Genomic DNA, 27500 nt, shown 5'->3' on the forward strand with positions numbered 1-27500 from the left:
GTATAGAAAAAATTTAATTGTTTAAATGAATGCACAGATATGTTATTTACAAGTGTGCAGTTTACAAATGTACAATATGTCAGTTATGATGGACAATGTATAGTTATGAAAGATTTAATTGTTCAGGCTGAATATACAGTAGCAGACAGACAGACCAGTGATTCTCACAGTCTTTCGTCAGCTGAACACAGAAATATTTACTTGAAGTCCACCTGAGGTTCATATTTCAATATAATTACCCTATTGTAATTGTTAGAATGGCAAAGGATCACCAATCTCCACGTAAAACTGATCGCGCAGACCAAACCGTAAGTCGTAGAGACTTGAAAATTGGAGGGATGGTAGTACTCACACCGCCGACAACGTGACCAATGCTCGCCCCAATCGGCCTGACGGGGGCGCTACAGCAGTCAAAAGTACAAAATCGCTCATAACTGCTAAACCGTTCATTGCAGGCTCGAGTGTCTTATGTCGTTGGAATCCTTGGCTTGAAATCCTTGAAATTTTGGGATAATTTGCATTTTTTGAAAAACATACTTTTGCGAACTAGTCCTATGTTTGTATCATATGATAGACCTCCTCATTCCGAACAACTTTGCCTCTAGAACCGCTGCTGCCAATCAAACCGTTTGCTAAATGATTGACAAAATGTAAAAAACCTACTTTTGCGAAGTAGCCCTAGGTTTTTCTGGAAAAAACACTGCAGTACAATTCTCTGGACTCTCTATGTCAATAATTATCAAAAACATGTTGAAATTGACCATTTGGGAAGCTATAACAGGGTCCTTTAGAAAAGGGGCCTGTCCAAATTTACCCAAAATCCTATAAAGCCTAAATGAAAACTCAAAACTTGTCGAAACCTAGTGAGCACATGTGACAGGTGATTCTAAACAAGCATGCAACGTTTTAGGGAGATCGGACCACAGCTGGTGCTAAACATTAAAAAACATCATATTTCTATGGTAAATTACCATACATTTTTTTTTAAATAATTGATTAAGGTGGTTACAGACTTACTAAATAATATGTAATGTCTTTTTTATATGTGCTTAAATGCCTTGAAATGCTTGAACCCTGGTAATTGCTATATTTATTTAATGTTTTTTAGGAAGTGTTTTATTTTAATTGTTTTTATTTTACAATTATTTATTTATATACCAGTGGTCAAAAGGCTGAATTTATTTTATTTTTTAATTTTTAATTTCTGATTATTATCAATGTTGAAAACAGTTGTGCTGCACAATATTTTTGTGAACATTTTGTCATATATTGTGATTTGAACTGCAATATGGCATATCATTTAATATTGTTACTGTTGAAACATCTAGACACAAAGAACAAAGTTACAATGCACTAAATTAACTTCTTCACTTTCAAATGTTCAAATCTCTGAGCTTTTAAAACATGTCACATCCTCAAGCTTTTATTTCATCAGAATATTGGTGCAAATGTTAATGTAAATAAAGTGAATCCAGTGAATTTACTGCACAGTAAACCAAGCTGCTCTGAAAACACATACAGTATATAAATGAAAACAGTGCTGCTCTTCACTGCACTGCAACCTTGATTTAATAAGACATATCGCTATTTTAAGTGTATTTTAATTAATTGTGAAGCCCCTATTTAAGTTATCTTATATCATACTGATGATCAATTGTTTGATTTCATCACATCGACTGCAGCAACATGAGGTGATTAACATCAGTTTACAAAAGAATTGCTAATGAATTTTCTCTACGTTTTGAAGGAGAGTGAACAGCAGCCGCATCAGTCCAGGGATGTACGCATACGGCAGGATGCCATACATAACGCCTCTACAGAAAGATTTCAGCCAAACGTCCCACAAACAGAGACGATCAGCATCAAACATCCCAAAACAGAGTTACAGAACTCATCAGAGAAACCTGCCTCAAAACACTCGCTATCACACAGCGGCCGTGCAGAGCCGACCATACAGCCCATTACCAAACACCTCCTGCCCCGGAGCCCCGAATCAGCACAAGATCTGCAACACCATGGTAAAAACACCTCTGTTTATATGCATTATACATCTGTTTATAACTGCTAATATTGCTAACACTTTATTTTGATAATCCACTTCAGACATTCTGCTAACTATAAGTAACTTTGCAACTACATGTCAACTATGTAGCAATCATTCGATTATTAGTAGTCTGTCTGCTTAATATCTGCTTAATATATTTTGACGGACATTCAACTTGACTATACATTCAAACTGACTATAAGTCAATTTTCAACTACATGTCAACTTATTCTACTGACCCTAACACTTATGTAACAGTCTACTAATACTCTTTTGAGAGTTGGTTTACATGTAGTTGCAAATTGATGAGAGTTAATTGACATGTATGTTGCAAAGAAATGAGTTAGTTGATATATAGTTGCAAATTAATTTGTTGTAGTTGCAAATTAATGAGAGTTAGTTGACATAGTTGCAAATTAATGCTAATTTGTTGACATGTAGTTGCAAATTAGAATTTGTTGACGTAGTTGCAAATGAATGAGAATTTGTTGACACATATAACTAATGAGTTTGTTGACATGTAGTTCCAAAGTTACTTATAGTTAGCTGAATGCCTAAAATGGACTAAATCGAAATAAAGTGTTACTTTAATATCTATTGACTTTTCATACAATATATAACTCTGGTTAACATCTTCATTACACCCAGGAAAAGGGCATTTTTATTGCGCCATTTGTGATTTTGAAGTGGTTTGCATCACTTTGACGGAAGGAAACGGATGTTGTTTGAAAACACTGAAGAGATGCAGGATTTACTCCTAAAACTAAATGCAGTGTGTGTGTGTGTGTGTGTGTGTTTATGAACTGACAGGCCTGTCCATCACCCAGCAGACCAATCAGAGAGCTGCAGTGCTCCACATTCGACACGCAGCCCTTCATGGGCCGACTCTATCAGTGGGAACCTTTTAATGACGGTGAGTGAAATCTTACCAACCCCAGAACTTCTAAGTTTTCCTCATCAGTTTTTGTCAGAAATCTGATCTGTTAGCCTGAGGAGAAACATCCTGAATGACACACACATATTTGTGTTGTTAATTAGCTCTAATGATCATGTTGTAATTAAAGTTACAGTCATATTTCAGTGAGTTAATTTGTGCTGCAGTGGAGTTTCCCGGCATGTCGGATCCTGTGCAACGGTGATTGTTCTCCTCTGAACAGATCTGGTTTATGAACTGTGAAACTGTGCCGGTGTTTGATTCATATTCACTTATGTTTATGGTTTGTGTGGAATATTCTTCTACCCGCAGGCAGTAGATGAGCTAACGGTGGAGTCATGCCAACATTTTGTCTTGATGACAAACTAGTTTCTTTTCAACACAGAGAATCAAATGAATTTTTTGGACTTATTCTGGTTTATTTCACCTTCATCACGTGTCTTTGCTGTCCTCTTGTGGCTGCTGTGAATCATTACAGGCGTCTGATTCTGTTCTCATCAGTAGTTCTTGCTTACACTGATTTAACCCTCGTAACACATTCAGGTTTGTTTTGACCAGGAAGAGAGATATTAAAAAAACAAGGAAGAGTTTTTAGTAAGGGACCCAAAACTTGTCAAATGCTTTAAGACCCTCAAAATACACACCATTTTTTATTTATTTATTTATTTATTTTTACAGATTTTTTTTTTTACAATTATTTTTAAAGAGATTTTAAAAAACGTTTATTTATTTATTTATTTTTTTATTTTGACCCAGTTATGTATGGAGTACCATTGGTGTCAAAATACTTTTTGTAAAATTATCTATTAAGTTCTATTAGTCTCAAAAATTCTAAAATATATTAAGCGTTTCCCCCATATCAGACTTTTGGGACTGAATTGTGTTGATGAACATGAATATGTACGGCTGTTGACAAACCATTGCAGCATGAAGAATTATCACTTTTTTCATCTGAAAGGGAAAGTTTATGCATGTAAAATTACTTTATTTTGTTTGGAAACTTTCCTAATAATAAGTATTATTTATGTAGTTTCGATGGTGTTTTGTTTCATAATGTAGGTTTAATAGATTCGGTGCTTTTGAGCAATTATGATTTATAAATTCATATGAATATAATTAAATTCCATTTGTTCCTTTGGGGTTAATACTGGTAATTCTCAGATTATATGTAGCCTAATTATACATTTCATGCAATGATACATAGAAATAAAATTTCATGTTCATGTGTAATTTAAAATTTTAGAGAATTTCTTAATTTTTAATAAATAAAAAAATCCAGTAATTACCATGGTAACATTAAAAAATGGCATTTTTTTTCACGTTCACTGATTAAGAAGTTGCTGATGCACTGATGATCTCTCTTGTGTTTGATCAGTTTCCAGTGATCAGCGCTGTGAGCTCAACTGTCGCGCAATCGGCTTTCGGTTCTACGTTCGTCAGGCGGACAGAGTCATCGACGGCACTCCGTGTGGACAGAACCAGACGTCTGTGTGTGTGGCTGGACAGTGTCAGGTAGGCATCAGCTATTCACTGCACTATTTTGCTTCCAGAGGTGTGCATATTGCAGACATGTTTTTACATAGATTGGAGCTGCAGTGCTGCGGTTGTGCAGTGGAGGGCAGTAGAGTTCGATGGAGATGAAAACGTCCCCCAGATGTTTTGCTCTCCTTGTTACTTTTCATTTAGAAGAAAGTTTTGTTTACAGTGACCTGAGCGTCTGTCTGACAACTCAAGGGTTTGAATCTTGTGTCTCTGTGATTTGAGTTTCATTTACAGCCTCAGAGTATCAGCATCTTACTGTAATATCATTAATGTGATGTAAATGTTGATATATTATTCTAATGCTGGGCAACGATTAATCGCATCCAAAATAGTTTTTGTGTACATAATATATTTGTGTGTTCTTTGTGTATTTATTATGTATATATAAATACACACATATACAGTATATATTTAGAAAATATTTACATGTCTATATTCATATAATTAATATTATGAATAAATATATTTAATATATAAACATAGCATATTTTTCTGAAATGTATACATGCATGTGTGTGTATTTATATATACATAATAAATATACACAGTACACTTACATATATTATGTAAACAAAAACTTTTATTTTGGATGCGATTAATTGCGATTAATCATTTGACAGCACTAATATTTATTATGTATATATAAATACACACATACAGTATATATTTAGAAAATATGTATATTTATATTCATATAATTTATATTATACATAAATATATTTAATATATAAACAAAACAGATTTTCTTAAATACATACATGCATGTGTGTGTATTTATATATACATATTAAAATATACACAGTACACACAAGTATTTTATATACACAAAAACGTTTATTTTGGATGCGATTAATCCCGATTAATCATTGCCCAGTGCTATACTATTCAGACTGTTTTATTTGTTAAGATGTGAGTTAACACGAACTAGCAACAAACTAAATTTCAAAAGTATTTATTGATTTTAGTCAAAGTTAATTTCAACATTTAGAATATATTTTTAATGTTGTATTTGTTAATTTGTAATAATATTTATTCATTTATATTAAACTACTTTATTAATGTTAGTAAAAATTATTCATAAATAATCTTCATGTTCATGTTAACTAATGCATTTACTAATTAACTAGTTAACTAGTTAAATGTGACCTTATTGTAAAGTGTTACCAAAAAAAAAAAGGGTAATTTTCATTATTGCATTACAATTGTCACGTCCCTGGACTGTCTTGTGTGTGTTTTGCTCCCCATGTGTGCCCTGTGACCTAGTTTCTGTCTCCCTTGATTGGTTAATTTGATTCCAGGTGTGTCTCCTTTAGTTCCTTGATTGTCCTGTCTTTAAAACCCCAGTCCTTTCAGTTAGTGTTTGTCGGTCTTTGTACGTCAACCTAAGTGTCTACGTAAGTGTCTACCCTACCTGTGATCTGTGTTCCTGTCTATATTAAACTCCCGTGTTGCTAATTCCTCGCCTTCTCGCTCCTGGTTCCCGTGCTCCCCTGTGAGATGTGACAGAAAGACCGACCGTAACAAAGTAACCTCCGTATTTTTCCCTCCGCTTTGTTTTCTCGTTTTACCCAGTGTTTTTCTTTCCGTTGTGCATCTATGGATCCCTATGTTCGCCCGAATTCCTCCTCCTCCTGCTGGAGCAGGGGAACGATCTCGAGGACCACACCAGACTATTCCTGATGATAGCTAATGACACCAGCTACCCGGACGGCACGCTCTGCTCATTCTACAACGCAAGTCTGAACACCGCGTGCAGAGCGCTGTCGTCCGAGGATGGTCCTCGAGAGGATTTCGCTCTGCCCCTCGCAAGAGCCCGCCAGTGCCTGCCCCTCGCAAGAGCCCGCCAGTGCCTGCCCCTCGCAAGGGCCCTCTAGAGTCTCCGCTGGTTCCGTCCAGCACAGCGCTTTCCGAGCGCCCCCCAGTGCCTGCGCCAAGAAGGCGCTCCCAAGAGTCTCCGCTGGTTCCGTCCAGCACAGCGCTTCCAGAGCGCCCCCCAGTGCCTGCGCCAAGAAGGCGCTCCCAAGAGTCTCCGCTGGTTCCGTCCAGCACAGCGCTTCCCGAGCGCCCCAGTGCCTGCGCCACGAAGGCGCTCCCAAGAGTCTCCGCTGGTTCCGTCCAGCACAGCGCTTCGAGCGCCCCAGTGCCTGCGCCAAGAAGGCGCTCCCAAGAGTCTCCGCTGGTTCTGTCCAGCACGGTGCTTCAAGAGCGCCCCCAGCGCCGCCTCGCAGATACCCGCCAGTGCCGCCCTCGCAGTGCCCACCAGTGCCTGCGCCAAGAAGGCGCCTCCCTGTCTCCGCTGCAAGAGCGCCTCCCTGTCTCCGCTGCCAGAGCGCCCCAAGTGTCCGCTCTTCAAGAGCGCCCCAGTGCCGCCCTCGCAGTGCCCGCCAGTGCCGCCCTCGCAAATGCCCACCTCCCACCCGCCTCCTGCCTCCTCCACCGCTGTCGCCTGGCAGCCCCTCTGCTCGCCTCAGCCCACCATCAATGCGGTGCGAGCCCCACAGGACTGCCATCCTCCAGCGCCGCCGGGCTGGAGTATCCTCACCTCCACCTCCAACCTCCTCGGCCCGGACTCTGCCTCGCCCGCTGACCCAGCTGCCCACCTCGGCTCCTAGCTCCCTCGCCCACCGTCACCCGCCGATCCTCCAGCTCCACCAGGCCTCGCCCCTCCGCCCGCCTTGGTCGGGCGTCGACCCGCCATCGCTGACTCCGCTCCTCCGGCTGCACCTCGCCGCCCGCCCCACCGCTCAGTTGGGCTCCTTCCTCCCGCCAGCTCCACCTTGGTCCTCAGTCGCCTGCCCGCCGCTGATCTCCGGAGCTCCGCCGCCTCGGTCGCCAGAGCACTCTGCTCCACCTGGCCCCCGGATCCTCGGCATTCCCTGGCTCGCCGGGCCTCCGCCTCCGCCTCGGGCCTCCACCACCTGCTCCGCCGCCGCTGGTCGGCCCCTGGAGTCGGAGGCCATTCCTCCTCCATGGCTCCTCCCTCCGTCGGCTCCACCGTGGCCATCATCATGGCTGTGGCCTGGGTCCGCCAGGCTCCTCCTGCCCGGGTCCCTCCTGTCTCTTCCCTGGCTCCTCCCTCCTTCGTTGCCTCCCTGGTCTCTGTCTGCCGACCTCCTCCCGGTGGTCCGTCCTCCTCCTGAGCCTCCGCCATGGTTCCCACCCGCTTCCCCCCTCTGTTGTTCCACGGTGCGAGGACGCACCTTCCGGGAGGGGAGTAATGTCACGCCCTGGACTGTCTTGTGTGTGTTTTGCTCCCCATGTGTGCCCTGTGACCTAGTTTCTGTCTCCCTTGATTGGTTAATTTGATTCCAGGTGTGTCTCCTTTAGTTCCTTGATTGTCCTGTCTTTAAAACCCCAGTCCTTTCAGTTAGTGTTTGTCGGTCTTTGTACGTCAACCTAAGTGTCTACGTAAGTGTCTACCCTACCTGTGATCTGTGTTCCTGTCTATATATTAAACTCCCGTGTTGCTAATTCCTCGCCTTCTCGTTCCTGGTTCCCGTGCTCCCCTGTGAGATGTGACAACAATAATGAGAATTTAGGTGTAAAATGTGCTGATTTGTTTATAAAATGTGTGTCATATTATGAAAATGTCTTAAGAATAAGCTTCTTATTGTTAAGGTATGATATAGAGTTATCATAGTTGACTAAAACTAAAATCATAATAAATATTTTCATTACATGAAAAAATATTTTTAAAATTTAAACACTTCTCATTTTCATTTAGTTTAACTTGATGTACTAAAATAACTGAAAAGGAAATAAAAACGACAAACAAAAATCCAACAAAAATTTATAAAACTGACAAAAACAAATAAAGTCTAATTCTAAATTTTATCTGAAATGATAATATTATTTCCATGATTTCTTCATGAAAACAGAATTTTAGTCATGTGTTGTCGATCATCTCTGTCATCCGTATTGAAGCTCTTCTCTTATAGATATATTGTTCAGTCATTTCTTCTGATCTTCCATTATCTGTAATTCTATATAAGCGTTAATTACCCAGAGTTCAGAGCGGGAGCTGCATGTATAGACTGTCAGATGCACAACAGTTGCCGGCTGTCTGAGCCGGAGGATCTTTTGTGTTTGTGAGTGAATTAGCCACGCTTTCAGCGCTCCGGAATCTGCCCGTCGTCCAGCTGTGCTTTTTTCAGACATGTCACTTCAACAAATCCTGCAGGAATAAGATGTAACACAGACGCCGCAATAACAAGCTGCACATGCCGCTGCACAAATGCCACTGTCTGCAAAGGTTAAATAATGCGGCGACGGCTCGATTCTGCCACTGTAGGTTGTTTTATGGCGTTTCTCTCAGATGCTTTGAATTCTTCTGAAAGCTGACGGAGATCAGCCGACAAATCCAGAGCTTTAAGATCTCTTCCTCGGGTAATGAGTAGGATCTGTGATGGGATGAAGATTACACACACCAAATCCACCGCATTAGTCTTGACATTTAGATATGTTGGCAGGAAGGCCATTTGGGTCGGATTTAGGGCGACTTTTCCAAAACATGATTCAGTGAGCATTTGAAACTCAGCAGATTTGATCATCAGTTTCTGTGAAAATATAGAAGAAACTTGATCACTGTATGAGAATGTTGTACTTGTCAGGGAGGTTGTAGTTATTTGTGCTTGTAGTTAAATGCATTAACTAACAGGTTTTCTTGCATGCATATGTTTCTATGAAACCCTGTTTCCGCCACATAAGCTAAAAAAGGTAATTGCAACTTTTTATCTCACGATTCTGACTTTACGTCTCGCAATTCTAACGTCTCACAATTCTGACTCTACATTTTGGAATTCTGTCTTTACATCTTGGAATTCTGACTTTACATCTCGCAATTCTGACTTTACATCGTGGAATTCTCACTTTACATCTGGCAATTCTGTCTTTACATCTTGGGATTCTCATTTTACATCTGGCAATTCTGTCTTTACATCTTGGGATTCTGACTTTACATCTGGCAATTCTGTCTTTACATCTTGGGATTCTCATTTTACATCTGGCAATTCTGTCTTTACATCTTGGGATTCTCACTTTACATCTGGCAATTCTGTCTTTACATCTTGGAATTCTGACTTTACATCTCGCAATTCTGACTTTACATCTTGGGATTCTCACTTTACATCTGGCAATTCTGTCTTTACATCTTGGAATTCTGACTTTACATCTCAATTCTGACTTTACATCTTGAATTCTGACTTTACATCTTGCAATTCTGACTTTACATCTTGGAATTCTGACTTTACATCTTGGAATTCTGACTTTACATCTCGCAATTCTGACTTTACATCTTAGAATTCTCACTTTACATCTCGGAATTCTGACTTTACATCTCGCAATTCTGTCTTTACATCTTGGAATTCTGACTTTACATCGTGGAATTCTGTCTTTACATCTTGGAATTCTCACTTTACATCTGGCAATTCTGTCTTTACATCTTGGAATTCTGACTTTACATCGTGAAATTCTGACTTTACATCTCGGAATTCTGACTTTACATCTTGGAATTCTGACTTTACATCTCGCAATTCTGACTTTACATCTCCCAATTCTGACTTTACATCGTGGAATTCTGACTTTACATCTCGGAATTCTCACTTTACATCTCGCAATTCTGACTTTACATCTCCCAATTCTGACTTTACATCTCGGAATTCTGACTTTACATCTTGGAATTCTGACTTTACATTTTGGAATTCTGACTTTACATCTCGCAATTCTGACTTTACATTTTGGAATTCTGACTTTACCTCTCGTGATTCTTATATTATATAATAGACCTAAGCTGACAAGAACTAATAATGACCAGTTGTATTTGTATTAACTAATGTTAACAAAGATTAATAAGTATGGTAACAGATGTATTGCTCATTGTTAATTAATACATCAATGCAACTAATGGGAGCTTATTGTAAAGTGGTAACATTTCATTATTTACCAAAGTAATATATATATATATATATATATATATATATATATAAATCTTTGTTTTTTATTTATTTTTATTTTATTTTACTTTTTAATGAGTTTGCACAATTTTCAGCTGGTAAAAGTTAATATAGAAGTGAACAAATGTGTGTTTAGGATGCATTTACTCTCCTGAAGTGGTTTGGCATGTTGTAAATATTGAAGAAGTGTAACTGCAGCTGTAGACGAGGCTGAGAGGGAATTTCACCGTTTCACACACTGAAGGAAAGAAAGAGCCTTTATGAAGGGAATCCCACTGAGCACTGAGCTGCGGCTGAACGCCAGAGTGTGTGTGTGTCTGTGTGTGTGTGTGTGTGTGTGTGTCTTTACAGCTGGAGTTCCCAAACTTTTTTTTGCCATTGGAACTTCTGTGACCTAAATTATTTGCTTGAAATGCCCAGTGATAGCAGATATTTTTGGAAAAATATTAATTAAAAAAAAAATTTTTTTAATTGCATTCATATGGAAGCTTATTTTCTCCATAGGATAAAAATGGCACGTTTTTATCTCACAATACTGACTTTTTTCTTGCAAATCTTAAGTTTACATTTGACACTTTTTCTCTGAATTCTGAGTTTAAATCTTGCAAATCTTTTTTTTTCTGCTATGAAATAAATAAAATAAAAAAAGGTCATTGTAACTTTTTATTTCAAAATTCTTACTTTTTTTTGCAATTGCAGGTTTATATCTCACAATTCAGACTTTTCTTCTCAGAATTGCTAGTTCATATATAAAGTAAGAATTGTGAGTTTATTTACTGTTTATACTAGAATTGTGAGATAAGTCACAATTAACCTTTTAATTAATTATTAATCATGTGGTGGAAACATGCTTCCATACATTCAGAGTGTATGTTATGATTTAGTTCACTTTAAACACCTTATGTCATTTTTGTTCCTTGCCAGAGTTGACCTATTCTAATTGAACTGCTACTGTAAATGAAGACTTTCTGAAATTATTAAGTACTGCAGTATTTTTCTGCAAAGCTGCTTTGAAATCGTGCACATTGTGAAAAGCGCTATATAAATAATATTAGGTTGATGTCAGCGCTCCTGCAGCTCATATCAGTAACAACACCAGAGTCACGAATCTGAGGTTCAGGGAATGCATGAACTTATATAATATATGCCTTTAATGCAATGTAAGTCTCTTTGGATAAATGCATCTGCTAGATGCATTAATGTAAATGTGGTGAGTTACGGCTCTGAATGCTGCTTTTGTCTGTGCAACAGCATCAGTGAAATACTGCAGGGAATCCCACCAGAAAACACATTTATAAAAGCTATAAAGGTGCAAATCTCATGTGCTTCACAGAGAGACACGAAAAGTAGCTTGGAAACATCTTTTAAAATAATACCATGTTAATACCATGTTTTTGGAGTATGCATGTAGGCAAAGCAAATTTATTTATAGCACATTTCATACACCATAGAAGCAAGAAAAATTTCCTTTTGGACACATCAAATATATTGAAACTTAAATCAGCAAACAATATCATATTTGTAATGTAATCAATGGACGTATATCCATTTTATGGATGTATTAACACAAAATTAGCTCTATTATCTAAGTAGTATTTTATTTGCATTGAATAAACTTGTTTTAGATAATTCAGAAGCCTTTACCGTCGTGATTTCTGTGAGTATCATCATCGTTGGTGAGGTTTCCTCAGTGTGTTTTAATTGCATTGTTGTGTAGTTGTTAGAGTGTTGCCATAAGGTTGCTAAGGTGTTCTGGATAGTTGCCAAGATGTTGCTATGGGGTTACTATGGTGTTCTGGGTAGTTGCCAGGGTGTTGCAATGGGGATAGTTGCAAGGGTGTTGCTATGGGGTTACTATGGTGTTCTGGATAGTTGCCAAGGTGTTGCTATGGGGTTACTAGGGTGTTCTGGATAGTTGCAAGGGTGTTGCTATGGGGTTACTATGGTGTTCTGGATAGTTGCCATGGTGTTGCTATGGGGTTACTAGGATGTTCTGGATAGTTGCAAGGGTGTTGCTATGGGGTTACCAGGGTGTTCTGGATAGTTGCCATGGTGTTGCTATGGGGTTACTAGGATGTTCTGGATAGTTGCAAGGGTGTTGCTATGGGGTTACTATGGTGTTCTGGGTAGTTGCCAGGGTGTTGCAATGGGGATAGTTGCAAGGGTGTTGCTATGGGGTTACTAGGATGTTCTGGATAGTTGCAAGGGTGTTGCTATGGGGTTACTAGGGTGTTCTGGATAGTTGCTAGGGTGATTGATTGCTTCTTCTCTCTTTCCTCTCATGTGTGTGGTTCTGTATGTTTAGTTCTGCTATCATTAACAGTGGGTTGATTTTGCGGTTTACAGAAGCGTCTGTTAAACTCATCATCACTGGCCTTCACCTCCACACTCGCATGCGTCTGGCCCTGTGCTGGGATCAGTTTCCCATGTATATAACAGATACAGTTACTTGTATATCGGAGCTGTTTTCTTCAGTGTGTGACACTCACTCACAGCTGCTGTCAGGTGTATTAACAGAGAGCGCTTGACGGGAGCGTAATGTGTGTCCAAGGGTTTCATTTGCTGAAAGTCTAAATTCTGATTTGTAATTATAAGCTTTACAATGGTACTGTACATTTCTGGGCATGTACTTTGTTAATACCATGTTCTTGGAGTATGCATGTTGGCAAGGCAAATGTATTTATATAGAGCATTTCATTCACAATAGTGGCAAACAAATGTATTTTATTAATTTAATTTAAAAATATACTTAAAAATACAGTATAAATATATAAAAATAGTCATAAAAAGGTGCATAAGAAGCTTAAAATATTTTAAAATGAAAGAAAAAATACAGTTGTATTACATTTTTGTTCTATAATATACTATAGTGCACATAAACAATGATAGCAAAGAAAAATGTGCTTTAGTTCAATGTAAATTTCAAAATAATTTTAATTGAATTAAAAATATACATTTAAATGTTATTGAAAAATATTAAAATATCTAATTAAAAATATAAAGGAAAAAACAGTGATAATACTGTTTTTACATCATAATATACCATAGTTTTTTGAACTTATGATTTTTTTTAATAGAAAGATCATGTTTTTATGTCAGACTGATTTGTTGGGTTTTAATAATCATCTGATCTTTTGATTGGAGTCCAACAAAATCAACAAATAAAAAAAATAGTTTTAGATCTTAAATATGCATTATCACATGAATATTTAAAATATCTAAAATATTAATATATATATATATATTATATTATATTATATTATATTATATTATATTATATTATATTATATGTATTTATATATAAATTTTATATATGTGTGTGTATATAGTATGTTTTTTGTACACAGTACCATGACAATATGATGTTTTTGTACATGGTAAATGTTTTTTGCAAATGTTTTACTTTGGAGTACCATATTAACACTATGGTATATGATTATGGAAGTGGTTTCATCTGTTGTGTTTTCTTTCAGTCATCCTGAAACGTCCCAGAACCCCAGCCTCTCTCTCTCTTTCTCTCCATTCCCACTGTTCCTCCTCCAGCAGCTCAGCTTTCACGTCTGCATTCAGTGTGTGTGTGTGTGTGTGTGTGTGTGTGTGTGATCTGCGCTCCGGGAGGACGACGCAGTCGCACAGAGAGCGTGTGTGTGTCATGATGCTGTCTGCCGTGGCTCTGCTTCTCGTCTGTCTGCAGATGCGTGTTCTGGGCAAGCCGTGGACGCAGGTCTGTGTGTTTTGTGTTTGACTTGATGACACACTGCAGAGTCTGAGGGAAATCACTTCTTCCATTTACATTTAGACAAGCATGGAAGCATTTAAAGATCTTGAATGACCTAAATACATTGTTTGAGCTGGACTTGAGTCTTATTCTGCATACTGTGTTTTTAGAGATTGATATGATATGCAAAATATGAAATAGATTGTTTTTAGGGATGTTTGTTTGATGCAGATGTTGTAGATGTTTAATATTGCCTAACTTACCACATAAATATTAATTAAAGCAATGTGCAAAACAGATGTGTGAACGGCTTTACATCCAGTCAGAATTTACAGTCTGAATGTGTTTTATGATTCGAGTTTGACTATTTGGAGTCTTTAGTTAGTTTAGATTTTATGAATCTGTTTTTACTCTGATTCATTCATTTGATGTGAATCATCTGATTGTTTGATTTCATCAAGAGTTCATCAAGAATAGAAAATAAATTGAGATTAATCACCTTTCATTTGCAAAGCGTTGAATAATTCACTGAATTGTGCAGAAATGGGTATCATCACGTTTTTTTCGAATTTTTCATTGAATTTGCAACAAAAATACATTTACAATTAAATAAAAACACTCATTTTTGCGATATATTGTTTTTATGTCAGACTGATTCATTCATTTGATACAAATCATCTGACCTTTTGATTCGAGTCTGTCAAGATCCAAATAAAAAATAATTTTAGATTTTAAGTATGTATTATCACACAATTGTTTTAAATATAAAACATTTTTAATTGAAATTTTCTTTCATGTTTTTGAGACATTTGATGTCAGACTGATTCATATCTGATCTTTTGATTTGAGTCCATCGAGATCCATCAATAAAAATAGAAAATAATTTGAGATTAACCTTTCATTTTTTAAAGAATATAGTAGAGTTATATAAAGTGGAATTATCAAAAAAAGAAGGCACTTTCACATGATTATTTAAAATGTAAATATAACCTATAAACAGCATTTTTAAATGAATTTTCAATAAAATGACTCTTTTTGTGGTAGAAGTCATGACAGTTTTAATGCATCCTCCTGATTTTTGCTAAATATGCTGATTTAACAAGCGTCCTTGAGCGGGATTGTGACGTTTATGGTGTGTTTGGGTGTGATTAGTGTGATTATTCTGCACAGATGCTTTCTAAGGCCTCGTTCGCTTCCTCCAGCACTTCCCCTTCCGTCATGAAGATGTCAAACGCTGCAGATACGATGCCGCAGAGGCCCTTTAAATGTCATCGCTGGGCTTTTAATAACAGGATCTGAGAGATGAAAGAATGAGAGCCGTTACAGTCGTTTAGTGCCAGCTGTGAGAAACCCAGTCGCTGTCTATTTTCGCCATCTTTACAGGAGGACGCTGTGTGTTTACGGTGTAACCTTGACCCTTAAGGCTCTGGGTGTCGCTCGTTTCTGTTTCCCTCCCGCTGATGTCTGCGCTCAGATGAGCCGTAAATCACAGCTGATACTGATTCACTTCAGACCATCAGATGAGTTTGTGTCGTTTTTATTGAAAACTTGCACTTTTATGACTATTACATGTGATCTGTGGGATTTTTTTCTACTTGTTTTCTGGTCAGTTTGTCTGATGAAAATCCTTTGTCTGATTACAGACCATATATACATACAGAGCTGGATAGTAACTGATTACATATAATCTGGAATATGTAATCAAATTCCAAAAATGCATAACACGTTATTTTAAGGTGTTCTTGTTACACACGTTACATGTACTTACTATGATAATAACAATAAAGGTAACACTTTATTTTATTTGTGTCCATAATACAGAGTAATTACCTAATTAAGTACTTACATGAAACAAAATGTACTTACCATGTAACTAAGTTATGGAACAGCCTGTACTTACAGTTTGTAATTATATAGATGTAACAGGCAGCTACCGTTACACATATGTAACAAACCGAGTCTGTTACACAGCTACTTATGTAACCAAAAGATTGTTACATATGTGTTGCAGACTTTATACAACATAATTATAAAGTACACAGGCATAAGCTACTTAAAATAAAGTGTATCAAGATTGTACTTAAGTGTACAAGTAGCTGTGTAACAGACTCGGTCTGTTACATATGTGTAACAGTAGCTGCCTATTACATCTACATAATTACAAACTGTAATTACAGGCTGTTCTATAACTTAGTTACATGGTAAGTACATTTTGTTTCATGTAAGTACAACGGCTACTACTAAGTACTTAATTAGGTAATTACTCTGTATTATGACACCTTAAAATAAAGTGTTACCACAATAAATTATGCATAATTGCATGCAAGTAATCCAAAGACAAACCCTAACCATATAATAAGTACATATAGTTAATTAATATTACTCAGTGCTTAAATGTATAATTACACTGTGACAAGGACACCTTAAAATAAAGTGTAACCCAAAAATGTAGTACTTGTAATTAGATATTACATTTTAAAATGATCACAATCAGATTACAGTTTATTGAAAGTTTTATAAACTACATGATTAGATATTATTCACACAATGGCTGTAAATTATTTATCACGATTAATCGCATCCAAAATAAAAGTTTTTGTTTACATAATATATGTGTGTGTGTGTACTGTGTATGTTTATTATGCATATATAAATACATACACATACAGTATATATTTTGAAAATATGTATATATTTATATTCATATAATTTATAATATATAGAAATATATTTAATATATGAACATAACATATTTTTCTTAAATATATACATGCATGTGTTTGTATTTATATATACATAATAAATATAGACAGTACACACACACATATTATGTAAACAAAAACTTTTATTTTGGATGTGATTAATCGCAATTAATCATTTGACAGCACTAATATATATATATATATTTGTGTCAGTGTTTTGAAAGTAGACACTGAAAGAAGTGATGGTTGTTTGTGCATATCTCACTACTTTGATGCTGGGAGTTGTGGGTGATTGCTAGGTGGTTGCTAGGGTGTCCTGTGTGGTTGCTAAGGTGTTTTCATCCTGTCTGGCATGAAAAGGCCTGCACCCTTGTGTCTCAGTGATCTTCTGGTCTGTAGATGTGGTTAGTTTTTCGTCTGTTTTCTGGTCCAGCAGGTGGAAATGATGCATCTGAAGAGTTAGTAAAGTCAATCACACACATGATGTGAGGAATCATTCACGTCTGGAGCACAAGCGCTGTTCTTACACGCTCATCTTTAACACTGATAGACTTTGAGCTCTAGAACTAGTGCTGGTTGAGTTTTCTTTGTGTGTGGCACAGACCGGTAGTCAGCTGTTTACAGTCTGAAGGTAATTAAAGCGGCTCCAGTGCTGGAGTTTACCGCGGTAAACGGTGGCCGTTATGAGTTTGCGGTTGCGCTCTTAAAGTCCCAGAGTGCATCTGTGTGTTTGGAGGACACATGCTTCTGTCCCGTCCTCCACATGGGGTCCACATGAGCTCAGCCGCAGGAGTTTCTCTCTCTACAAGAATGTGACACACAAACAATTACACAAACTCCACCGGTTTAGAGCGCTGTTGGGAAATATATTCTCTCATCATTTTCTCAAACTTTTCTGCAGTTTCCACATTCAGTTATTTTGACTCATGCGTCAGTTGTTATATAAATGTTTCAACACAAATATGAGTGTTATATGAGCTGTAAAGTGTCTAAATCCTCCTTTTGAGTTGAGAATTGTTTCCTGAAATTTACTGTGTTTATGACAGGGGCTGAAATGGTGCATGTAACGTTACACAGAACAGGTTATTAATTATCATTTTTATGTCTTACAGTTATACTTTCTAAACCGTGTGTATTGTAATATTTTGAAGCAGACACTTCGACAGTTAGTGCATAACTGTAAGTATAATTTATGCTTGTTTTTATAAGTTGGACTGATTTTCTGTGGTGATCCACAGTCTCTCAGATGCTGTTTATGGAGGTTAATTTGCACTGAAAACAGGTCACACTTTATTTTGAGGTACAAGAATTTGATATTAATTTGTATTGTGTTGTATTTTGAAGGAATTCCATGGTACTTAACAGTATTCCCTTTAAATAATGCACCATTTATTTTTAATATAAAATGATACAAATATTAGAAAAAAAAATCATAATATTATAATAATATTTGATAAATAATATGAAGTTATAAATCAATCAAAAGTACTTAAAATCCAATACATTGAAAATAGATTTGTTTCCTTCGGTGGAGGAAATAAAGAAAATTATATATATATATATATATATATATATATATATTAGTGCTGTCAAATGATTAATCGTGATTAATCGCATCCAAAATAAAAGTTTTTCTTTGCATAATACATGTGTGTGTACTGTGTATATTTATTATGTATATATAAATACATATATATATATATATATATATATACACACACATGCATGTATATATTTAAGAAAAATATGTTACGTTTATATATTAAATATATTTATATATGATATAAATGATATGAATGTAAATATATACATGTAAATACATATGTAAAAATATATGCTGTATGTGTGTGTGTTTGTATATACATAATAAATATACACAATAAACACGTATATTATGTAAACAAAAACTTTTATTTTAATGTGATTAATCGTTTGACAGCACTAAATATATATATATACACACACACACAGTATATGGCTGTGTACTCCCTAGTTGTTTCTAATATTTTCAGAGATAATTACTTTATTAGGTATTAGGTTGTGCATTTGGATATATAGAAATGTATGTATATTTAGACATTATCATAGACTTCATCATGGCAGATTTGTAGATTATATCCCCAAAAATTGCTCTGTATTTGTATTAAAGTCTGTAGACTTTTCTAATCATGATTTGTGTGTGTGTTCATACAGTAAGTGCCACAAAATTCACAATGTTTTCAATCTGATCAGTCTAAAATGAGCAAGCAGAGGATTCAGTACAGTGAGGGTTCATCTGTATTATATTGTACGTCTTCATGTGTCAGTCATGCTGAACTGAGTTCATTATGATGATATGATATCACCGACCTGGATTATTCCTCACATAAATAGGCGCCACACATGGCGATGTTTGCCGGCCGTGGTCAGATGAAGTGATCTGAGAGCTCCTGGTGTCTGATTGTTGGCTTTGTAAAGGAGACGCTGAGCTGGATGGAAAGAGCTGCTTGAAAGGTTTCCAGCCCGTCCATAAGCTGCTGGCTGCTGCTCCCAGTGCATCGTGGGAACTCGTACAAGAGCAGAGGGCTCTGCCATAAAGCAGCGCTGCAGATGTCCATCCAGCAGCTCACTGCCGTATTTCATCTGATCGTTATTTATTAAATGAGCACAGAAAAAAGACTTTAGGACACTAACAACTGCATTTTATTCATGACAGAAGTCAGAGTGTGAATCTGCAGTATAAACGAGATCCAGGTGAACGTGAAGGTTAAACACACACAAAGAGCTGCTTTGTTTGAATCACCTGAACACTGCAAAAAAATTAGCACTCAGTATTTTGGTCTTGTTTTCCAGTAAAAATATCGAAACATTCTTAAATCAAGATGCATTTACTTAAAATGTTAAATAACATAAGATATTAAGTCTTGTTTTCTGAAAAATTAAGTGAATCCAAAAACAAAATGACTAAAACTCTAAATTAAAATAAATGGAAAATATAAAATACATATAAAATATTATATTACATATAATATATTTATAAAATATTATCAATATAACCAATTGGATAATTCCTGATAAAAAAGGATTATATATAGTAATAAAAACTATAATTAGGAGATAGTTTGAGTTGGACGTTTAGGAACGGACTATGTGGCATTACATGGACCGACTGAGTTGAATATTATTATTATTATGATTATGATGAATATGATATTATTGGATGCCTATTATTACATTATTATTTTTTTGTCTTTTCCTGACAGTTATTTTGCTCTCGACTGTGATTGTTTTACTACGACCCCTTTGAAGACGACTGTTATTAATGTTTTTTTTCTTGTTGTTGTTTGTGTTGTTTTTTGTTTTATTGCTGTTATTGCGCTTCTTTTTCTTAACAAAATTAATAAAAGCTATAATAGCTATAATACTAAAATAATATCTGTCAGTGCTTTTAGAAAAATCAACTTAATTCAAAGGGAAACATGTTTTTGTAGACTTTTCTTGTTTTAAGCATAAATTCACTTGATTTTGCTTCTCAAGTTAATATATCTTGGATTAAGATTGCTTGGGTATTTGTACTGGAAAACAAGACAAAAATACTGAATCATTTTTGCAGTGTAATAATTGTGCTGGTTCAGTCAAGGGCTTGAAATATCAATAAATTCAGACGGCATAATTCGAGGTCATTGGTTCTGTGCAGACGTGTGTGTTCTGCTGTGTGTGAAGGTGCTTTTGTTTGAATTCGCCCATTATGGAGTGTAAAATATCCCAGGCTGCTGTAACCGTAGCCGTCGGGTCAGTCCGACTGCGTCTTTCCCGCTGCCAGCTTCATTCTCGCTGGTGAACCACAAACCTGAGCTCTTCAAAGAGCTCTGTCTGTAGAGAGGATATTCCATATCACAGGAGACGCAGTCTGAAACTCTAGAGCAGGGATCCTCAAATCTGGCTCGCTAGATCCACAGAGTTTAGCTCTAGTCTAACCCTAATCAAACACACCTGAGCATGCTAATCAGTGTCTTCAGGATCACTAGAAAATCACAGGTAGGTGAGTTTGATCAGGGCTGGAGCTAAACTCTGCAGGAAAGTGGATCTCGCGAGCCAGATTTGAGAGCGAGAATGCTCTAGAGATTTGGTGTTTGGGCCGTCATGCGTCCAGCTGTCGCATCCACAGCGCTGCATCTGTTTGAGAAATATCCATGTGATGATGGATGATGTTTACATGCAGAAACCCTCAATATGTGACCCTGGAGCACAAAAGCAGTCATAAGCAGCACAGGTATATTTGTAGCAATAGCCAACAATACATTGTACGGGTCAAAATTATCCATTTTTCTTTTATGCCAAAAATCATTAGGATATTAAGTAAAGATCATATTCAATGAAGATATTTTGTAAATTTCCTACCATAAATATATCAAAACTTCATTTTTGATATGTAATATGCATTGCTAAGAACTTCATTTGGACAACTTTATACCAGTGATTCGCTCAGTAGTCCGGACTACCCTCTGTAGTCTTCTGAGGTCAGATCTGGTAGCTGAGCTGAACCAGACAGTTATTGAAGTGCTGACGACGGATTCAATGATGGCGGAGTAGAACTGTTTCAGCAGCTCCTGTGGCAGGTTGAACTTCCTCAGCTGGTGAAGGAAGTACAGCCTCTGAGTGTATGTGAGTGTCCCACTTCAGGTCCTGAGAGATGGTGGTGCCCAGGAATCTGAATGACTCCACTGCAGTCACAGTGCTGTTCATGATGGTGAGTGGGGGGAGAGCAGGGGGGTTTCTCCTGAAGTCCACGATCATCTCCACTGTTTTGAGCGTGTTGAGCTCCAGGTTGTTAAGACTGCACCAGACAGCCAGCTCTTTAACCTCCTGTCTGTAAGCAGACTCGTCACCATCCTGAATGAGGCCGATCGGTGTGGTGTCATCTGCAAACTTCAGGAGCTTGACAGAGGGGTCTTTAGAGGTGCAGTTGTTGGTGTAGAGGCAGAAGAGCAGTGGTGAGAGGACAAAACCCTGGGGGGCACCAGTGCTGATCGTACGGGTGCTGGATGTGTATTTTCCCAGCCTCACTAGCTGCTGCCTGTCTGTCTGAAGCTGGTGATCCACTGACAGACGGAGGGCACTGAGAGCTGAGTTAATTTGGGCTGGAGGAGTGATGGGATGAAGGTGTTAAAAGCGAGCTGAAGTCTACAAACAGGATCCTCACATAAGTCCCTGGTCTGTCGAGGTGCTGCAGGATGAAGTGCAGTCCCATTTTGACTGCATCATCCACAGACCTGTTTGCTCTGTAGGCAAACTGCAGGGGGTCCAGTGATGTCCTTCAGATAAGCCAAAACCAGTTTTTCAAATGAATTCATGACCACAGACATTAGAGCCAATGTTCTCTCTCATTTTTTTCTTGCCGAGCAAAACTTTTCTCTATTGGGCGGACATTTCGGCCACCTGAGCAAAAACATTCTTTATACCAGACCTGTACAGCACGCACACAAAAAAAGTGTGTAACTTTTAAATTTAATGTGCTTTTTATATTTGATTTGACCCTTGATATACATTTTAGTTTATCTGAGAAAACATTTTTACAGTACAATACACTGCCGTTCAAAAGCTTGGGATCAGTGCATTTTTAAAAGAAGTTTCTTAGGCTCATCAAGGCTGTATCTATTTGATAAAAAATACTAAATATTATTTCACAAAATAATATGGTGAAATATTATTGCAATTTAAAATAAAAGTTTTCTATTTTAATATACTTTAAATTTTAAATTTCTGTGAAGAAAAGCTGGATTTTCAGTGTCACATGATCCTTCAGAAATCATTCTAATATGCTAATTTATAATCAATGTTGGAAAAAATTGTGCTGCTTAATATTTTTTGGGACCTGTATTCTTTGAGAAATAAAAAGTTGTTTATTCAAAATAGAAATTTTGTGTTACAGTATACACTACTATTCAAATGTTTGGGGTCAGTAAATTTTATTCTTTCTTATTTATATATATATATATATATATATATATATTGTAATCAACTGTCATCCATACGTATTCATTTTAATAATCTTTATTCATCTGATTTTACATATGGCCTGAAAAAATCATGTCTATTATTTTGGTTTGTGAGATTGAGATCGAGCTGCCCACACGAACATTTAGGAGGACAGAAACTTGTTGTCAACGCTGCCCAGCGACTTTCATTAATAAAATAGCTTAGATACTGGATCGCTACATTATATTAATCAGCAAAGAGGGGGTAAAATGACTGATTAAATAACTAAACTCAAATCTTCATTGTTTGTAGTGACGCGCAGATGCAGGTAGGCTAATTCACACATGCTCTCTCTCTCTCTCTCTCTCTCACCGCACTATTTCATCTCTGTCTGAAGCGGGCAGAATGCTGGAGCTAACGAACTTTGCGTCAGGTGGTCTTTGCCTTCATGTCATGCATTAAAATCGTTTATTGCACAGCGAGAACAGGTTGGCTAGTTGTGCATTATCCCTTATGTATACTCTTTAACAGCAATTTTTATGGCAATATTTAAATGACGCCCTGGTCATTCTTGCCGTACCCAAAATGGTTCCACACCATCAACTTCAGGTGGCAGCAGCTTCAAAAACACTCCAATCAGTGAGGTGGAAACAGGCTTGTAAATCCCGCTCTGTTTCATTAGTCCATCTCTTTACAGTCCTTAATACAGGTTTAGCTGATTTCAGTTTCTGCCTGTGGGTCGGTATAAGACGAACCAAACAGTGATCAGAGAGCCCCAAAGCTGCCTGTGGGACAGAGTGATATGCCTCTGGTAACACTTTAGAATACTGTTCTTTCGTTAATGAATAACTACACAGGAACAAGAGACTAATGCACTATTAACACTGTAGTAACTACTATTACTTAACAAGAAACTCTGATGAATGATTTAGTAAGTGATAGCGCTCAGTTGAAACTGGTAGTTCACTATTAGCTAATTAATAACTACTATTTATTTATATATATATATATATATATATATATCCTAGAGAACTACTAAATAGGCTACTACTGCATACAGGTTCATAATTAATGTGAATTATGCATAATGTATAATTAATTCTAAAATGATTAATTCATGGTGTCCCACTAAATGAACTACTAATTACTTGGATCAGTATTCTAAAGTAAAAATCATCATAACTTCCTAATATTGACTGACATCATTGTGAGCTTTTGAGATATATGTAAGGTTTTGGATAGTAATGACTCATGTGTTACTACATCCTTCTGAAGAAACTACTAATTATTTGGATCAGTATTCTAACCCACTAGTAATGATTTAAGCTTACAATGATTTCAGTCATTACTAGAGAATTATCACAATCTTCACTTTAGAATAATTAGTAATTTGGTAATACTTGAGTCATCACTAGTGGGTTACCATGACCTTTACTTTAGAATTAATTATACATTATGTATTATTCATATTAATTATCAACCTGTATACAGTAGTTCCTAGTAGTTCTTAAGAAGGTATGAAAAAATACTGATTAGGTAATAGTGAACTACCACATTCGACTAAGCACTATCACTTACTAATTCATTAATCAGAGTTTCTTGTTAGTCACTAGTAGTTACTAGAGTGCTAATATGGCATTACTCATGTGTTTACTCAGTTATTCATTAATGATGGAACAGTATTCTAAAGTGTTACCATGCCTCCTTTATTGTTGTGTAACAGTGATCCAATATATTACTGTCTCTGGTGGGACATGTAACATGCTGTCTGTATTTTTATATTTATATAAAATTATTTCAATTTTTTACAAATGCATGCAAACCATTAAATTAAGACAAACAACTGAAAGCAACGGAGGACCCTGCAAGTCGAAAAATGATGCTAAAAGGGTACCTTGAGCGTCAAAAAGCGACACCAAGTGGTCCTGACCAAGCTTCAATATGTGACGAGTAGGGAGTGAGAACGTGTTGGATTTTCAAATAGTTGCATCTCAGCCAAATATTGTCCTATCCTAACATACCATACATCAATGGAAAGCTTATTTATAAATCCTTATGACTGGTTTTGTGCTCCAGGGTCACAAATGTGTCTGCTTAGATATTCTGCAGCATCATCTCCACCCGCGAGGAGAAGTGTCTTCATATGAGTACTGAAAATCACCGAAACACCGTTAGCTGAATCTTAGGGAATTAGGGAATCTTAGGAATGTTAAAATCCGTGTTTTGGTGTTTCTCCGGGTGCCAAACAGACCGGATGTCCTACAGAGAGAGAGAGAGAGAGAGAGAGAGGCTCTCTGGGAACCCAATGACCTGGATTCAGGTCGAATGCTTCCTTTAGGTCCTCCTGGGAAAGTCCTACTTACACGTCTGAAAGTCATTAGCATCATCTGTGTTTTGTACAAAATGTACATGTTTCATAATTAAATGTTATTTCAGATTTTTATCTTTTTTTATTTACTGACAAACAGGGTTGCCAAGTCCACAGTTTTACTGCAGAATTGGGCTGCTTTTTCACTGTTGTCACGGGTAGTTTTTGAAGTCCGCAGGTTTAAGCGATCTCCCCAGAATGTTATTTCAACGGAGGGGAAAACATGATTTGGGTTAGTTTGATTAGCTGTTGAGCTGGTTTTGTTTCGCAGACCTGGCAACCCTGCTGACCTGCTGTGTGAGTTCACTGACTGTGAATCAGTAACGCTGTGCGCTGGACGAGACGGCCGTTGTTCTGGAGAGCTGGACAGGGTTTGACAGAAGGTCAGATGCTGAGTGACCGCTGGCTCTGACTTTAGCAAGGGATTATGGGTGTTTGTGTCTGTACCTCCCACAGGCTCGCCGGCTCCAAACTCTTTTTTGCCATCATTTCCTCATTTTCATTTTCTCTCTGTCTTTTCACTCCCGTCTTTCTGCACCTGTTCGCTAAACTCTTGCTTTTACAGTCTGGGCTGGATTTATGAAGCGCTGAAAAGATAAATATATTCCCTGTGTCCAGTGCTGACGTCTGATTTATGGTCATTTCCGCTCACGTCAATGTCGCATCATGAAAACAGACATACAGTGTTCAGAAGAAATCAAGCTGTCCAAACCATTAGCCAGACAAACTGATCACGTGACAGCAGCTTCTACTGACCTCAGTGTGTGTGTGTGTGTGTGTGTGTGTGCATGTGTATGTGTGTGTGTGAGTGTGTGTGTGTGTGTGTGTGTGTGAGTGTGTGTGAGTGTGTGTTTGTGTTTGTGTTTGTGTTTGTGTGTGTGTGTGTATGTGTGTGTGTGTGTGTGTGTGTGTGTGTGACAAATGTGGACATAAATGTGTATAATGACAAGGGTATGACAGGTATTAAAAGGAGAAGGTGACTTTTCAGGACATTACTCCATGTCTCCACTTTTCAAAACGCTTATAAATCACACAGAATGGAGTGTATTGAAAATCTGAAATAGCAGAAAGTCTCCTGTAAGGGGTAGGTTTAGGTGTAGGGTTGGTGTAGGGCAATAGCACATACAGTAAGTACAGTATAAAAACCATTACGCCTATGGAGAGTCCCCACTTTTCACAAAAACAAACGTGTGTGTGTGTGTGTGTGTGTGTGTGGGTTCATTAGAGGTCACTGACCATGTGTGTGTGTGTGTGTGTGCAGAGCGCCGGCTGTGATGATCTCCTGGGTTCTGGGAAGGTTCCTGATAAGTGTGGTGTGTGTGGAGGGGATAACAGTGCGTGTAAGCTCGTCTCTGGCCTGTTCCAGCACAGTCTGTCCAAAGTGGGCTATCACAAGATCGTGGAGATCCCGCCGGGAGCCACCAAGATCAACGTCACCGAGATGGTGAAGAGCAGGAACTATCTGGGTGAGTAAAGAGCCAATCAAAGCTGGAACCATAACCATAATTACCATAATTATAATGATAACTTTAATAATAATAATTACAGTGATACCTGTAATGGGTTACACTTTATTTTAAGGTGTCCTTGTTACAGTGTAGTTATACATTTAAGTACTATACATTTAATTAACTACATGTACTTTGGGTTACTTGCATGTAATTATGTATAATTCATTGTTATTATAATAGTAAATACATATAACGTGTAACAAGGACACCTTAAAAATAAAGTGTTACCCTATAATGATAACTACAGCAATAACTATAGTGGGAACTATAAGGGAAGTCTAATGGTTAGAGCGTCGGACTCGTAATCCAAAGGTTGCGGGTTCGAGTCTCGGGCCGGCAGGAATTGTAGGCTCTCTCCACCTCAATACCACGACTGAGGTGAGACCCTTGAGCAAGGCACCGAACCCCCAACTGCGCAATAAGAAAAACTATATAACTATAGCAATACCGAGACAATAACAGTAATAACTACAATGATAACTAGTAATTATACTAATTAAACTATGGTATCTGTAACAATAACTATAGCAGTAACTATAACGATAACTATATTAGCATCCAGATGGACAATGATAACGTTAACAATAATAAGTATAATGATAAATATAACGATAATTGTATTAGCATCCAGACCAACAGATAATAACTCTCTGTTGAATCTAAGCCCAAGCTGCAGTTTTGTTGTCTGTTGCTTTAAATGCTTGAGGTCTTATAGTGGATTCTGATTGGCCATCAATGTTTATTCATTCATCAGCTGCAAAAAAATAAATAA

The 27500-nt window shown here is 37.3% G+C and overlaps 1 protein-coding gene across 1 annotated transcript in view; it reads left to right on the top strand.

Moving 5' to 3' along the window:
• Positions 1 to 27500, top strand: part of LOC131523913 (thrombospondin type-1 domain-containing protein 4-like) — a 44900-nt gene that overhangs the window by 2286 nt on the left and 15114 nt on the right. Inside the window, exons 5-8 of the mRNA XM_058750558.1 lie at positions 1748 to 2018; positions 2855 to 2957; positions 4354 to 4490; positions 26479 to 26683. Of these exons, the coding sequence (XP_058606541.1) occupies positions 1748 to 2018; positions 2855 to 2957; positions 4354 to 4490; positions 26479 to 26683 (716 nt within the window). The remainder of the gene's footprint in view (positions 1 to 1747; positions 2019 to 2854; positions 2958 to 4353; positions 4491 to 26478; positions 26684 to 27500) is intronic.

The sequence above is a fragment of the Onychostoma macrolepis genome, chromosome 18 (assembly GCF_012432095.1).
Source record: "Onychostoma macrolepis isolate SWU-2019 chromosome 18, ASM1243209v1, whole genome shotgun sequence".
In the NCBI taxonomy this organism is placed as follows: domain Eukaryota; kingdom Metazoa; phylum Chordata; class Actinopteri; order Cypriniformes; family Cyprinidae; genus Onychostoma; species Onychostoma macrolepis.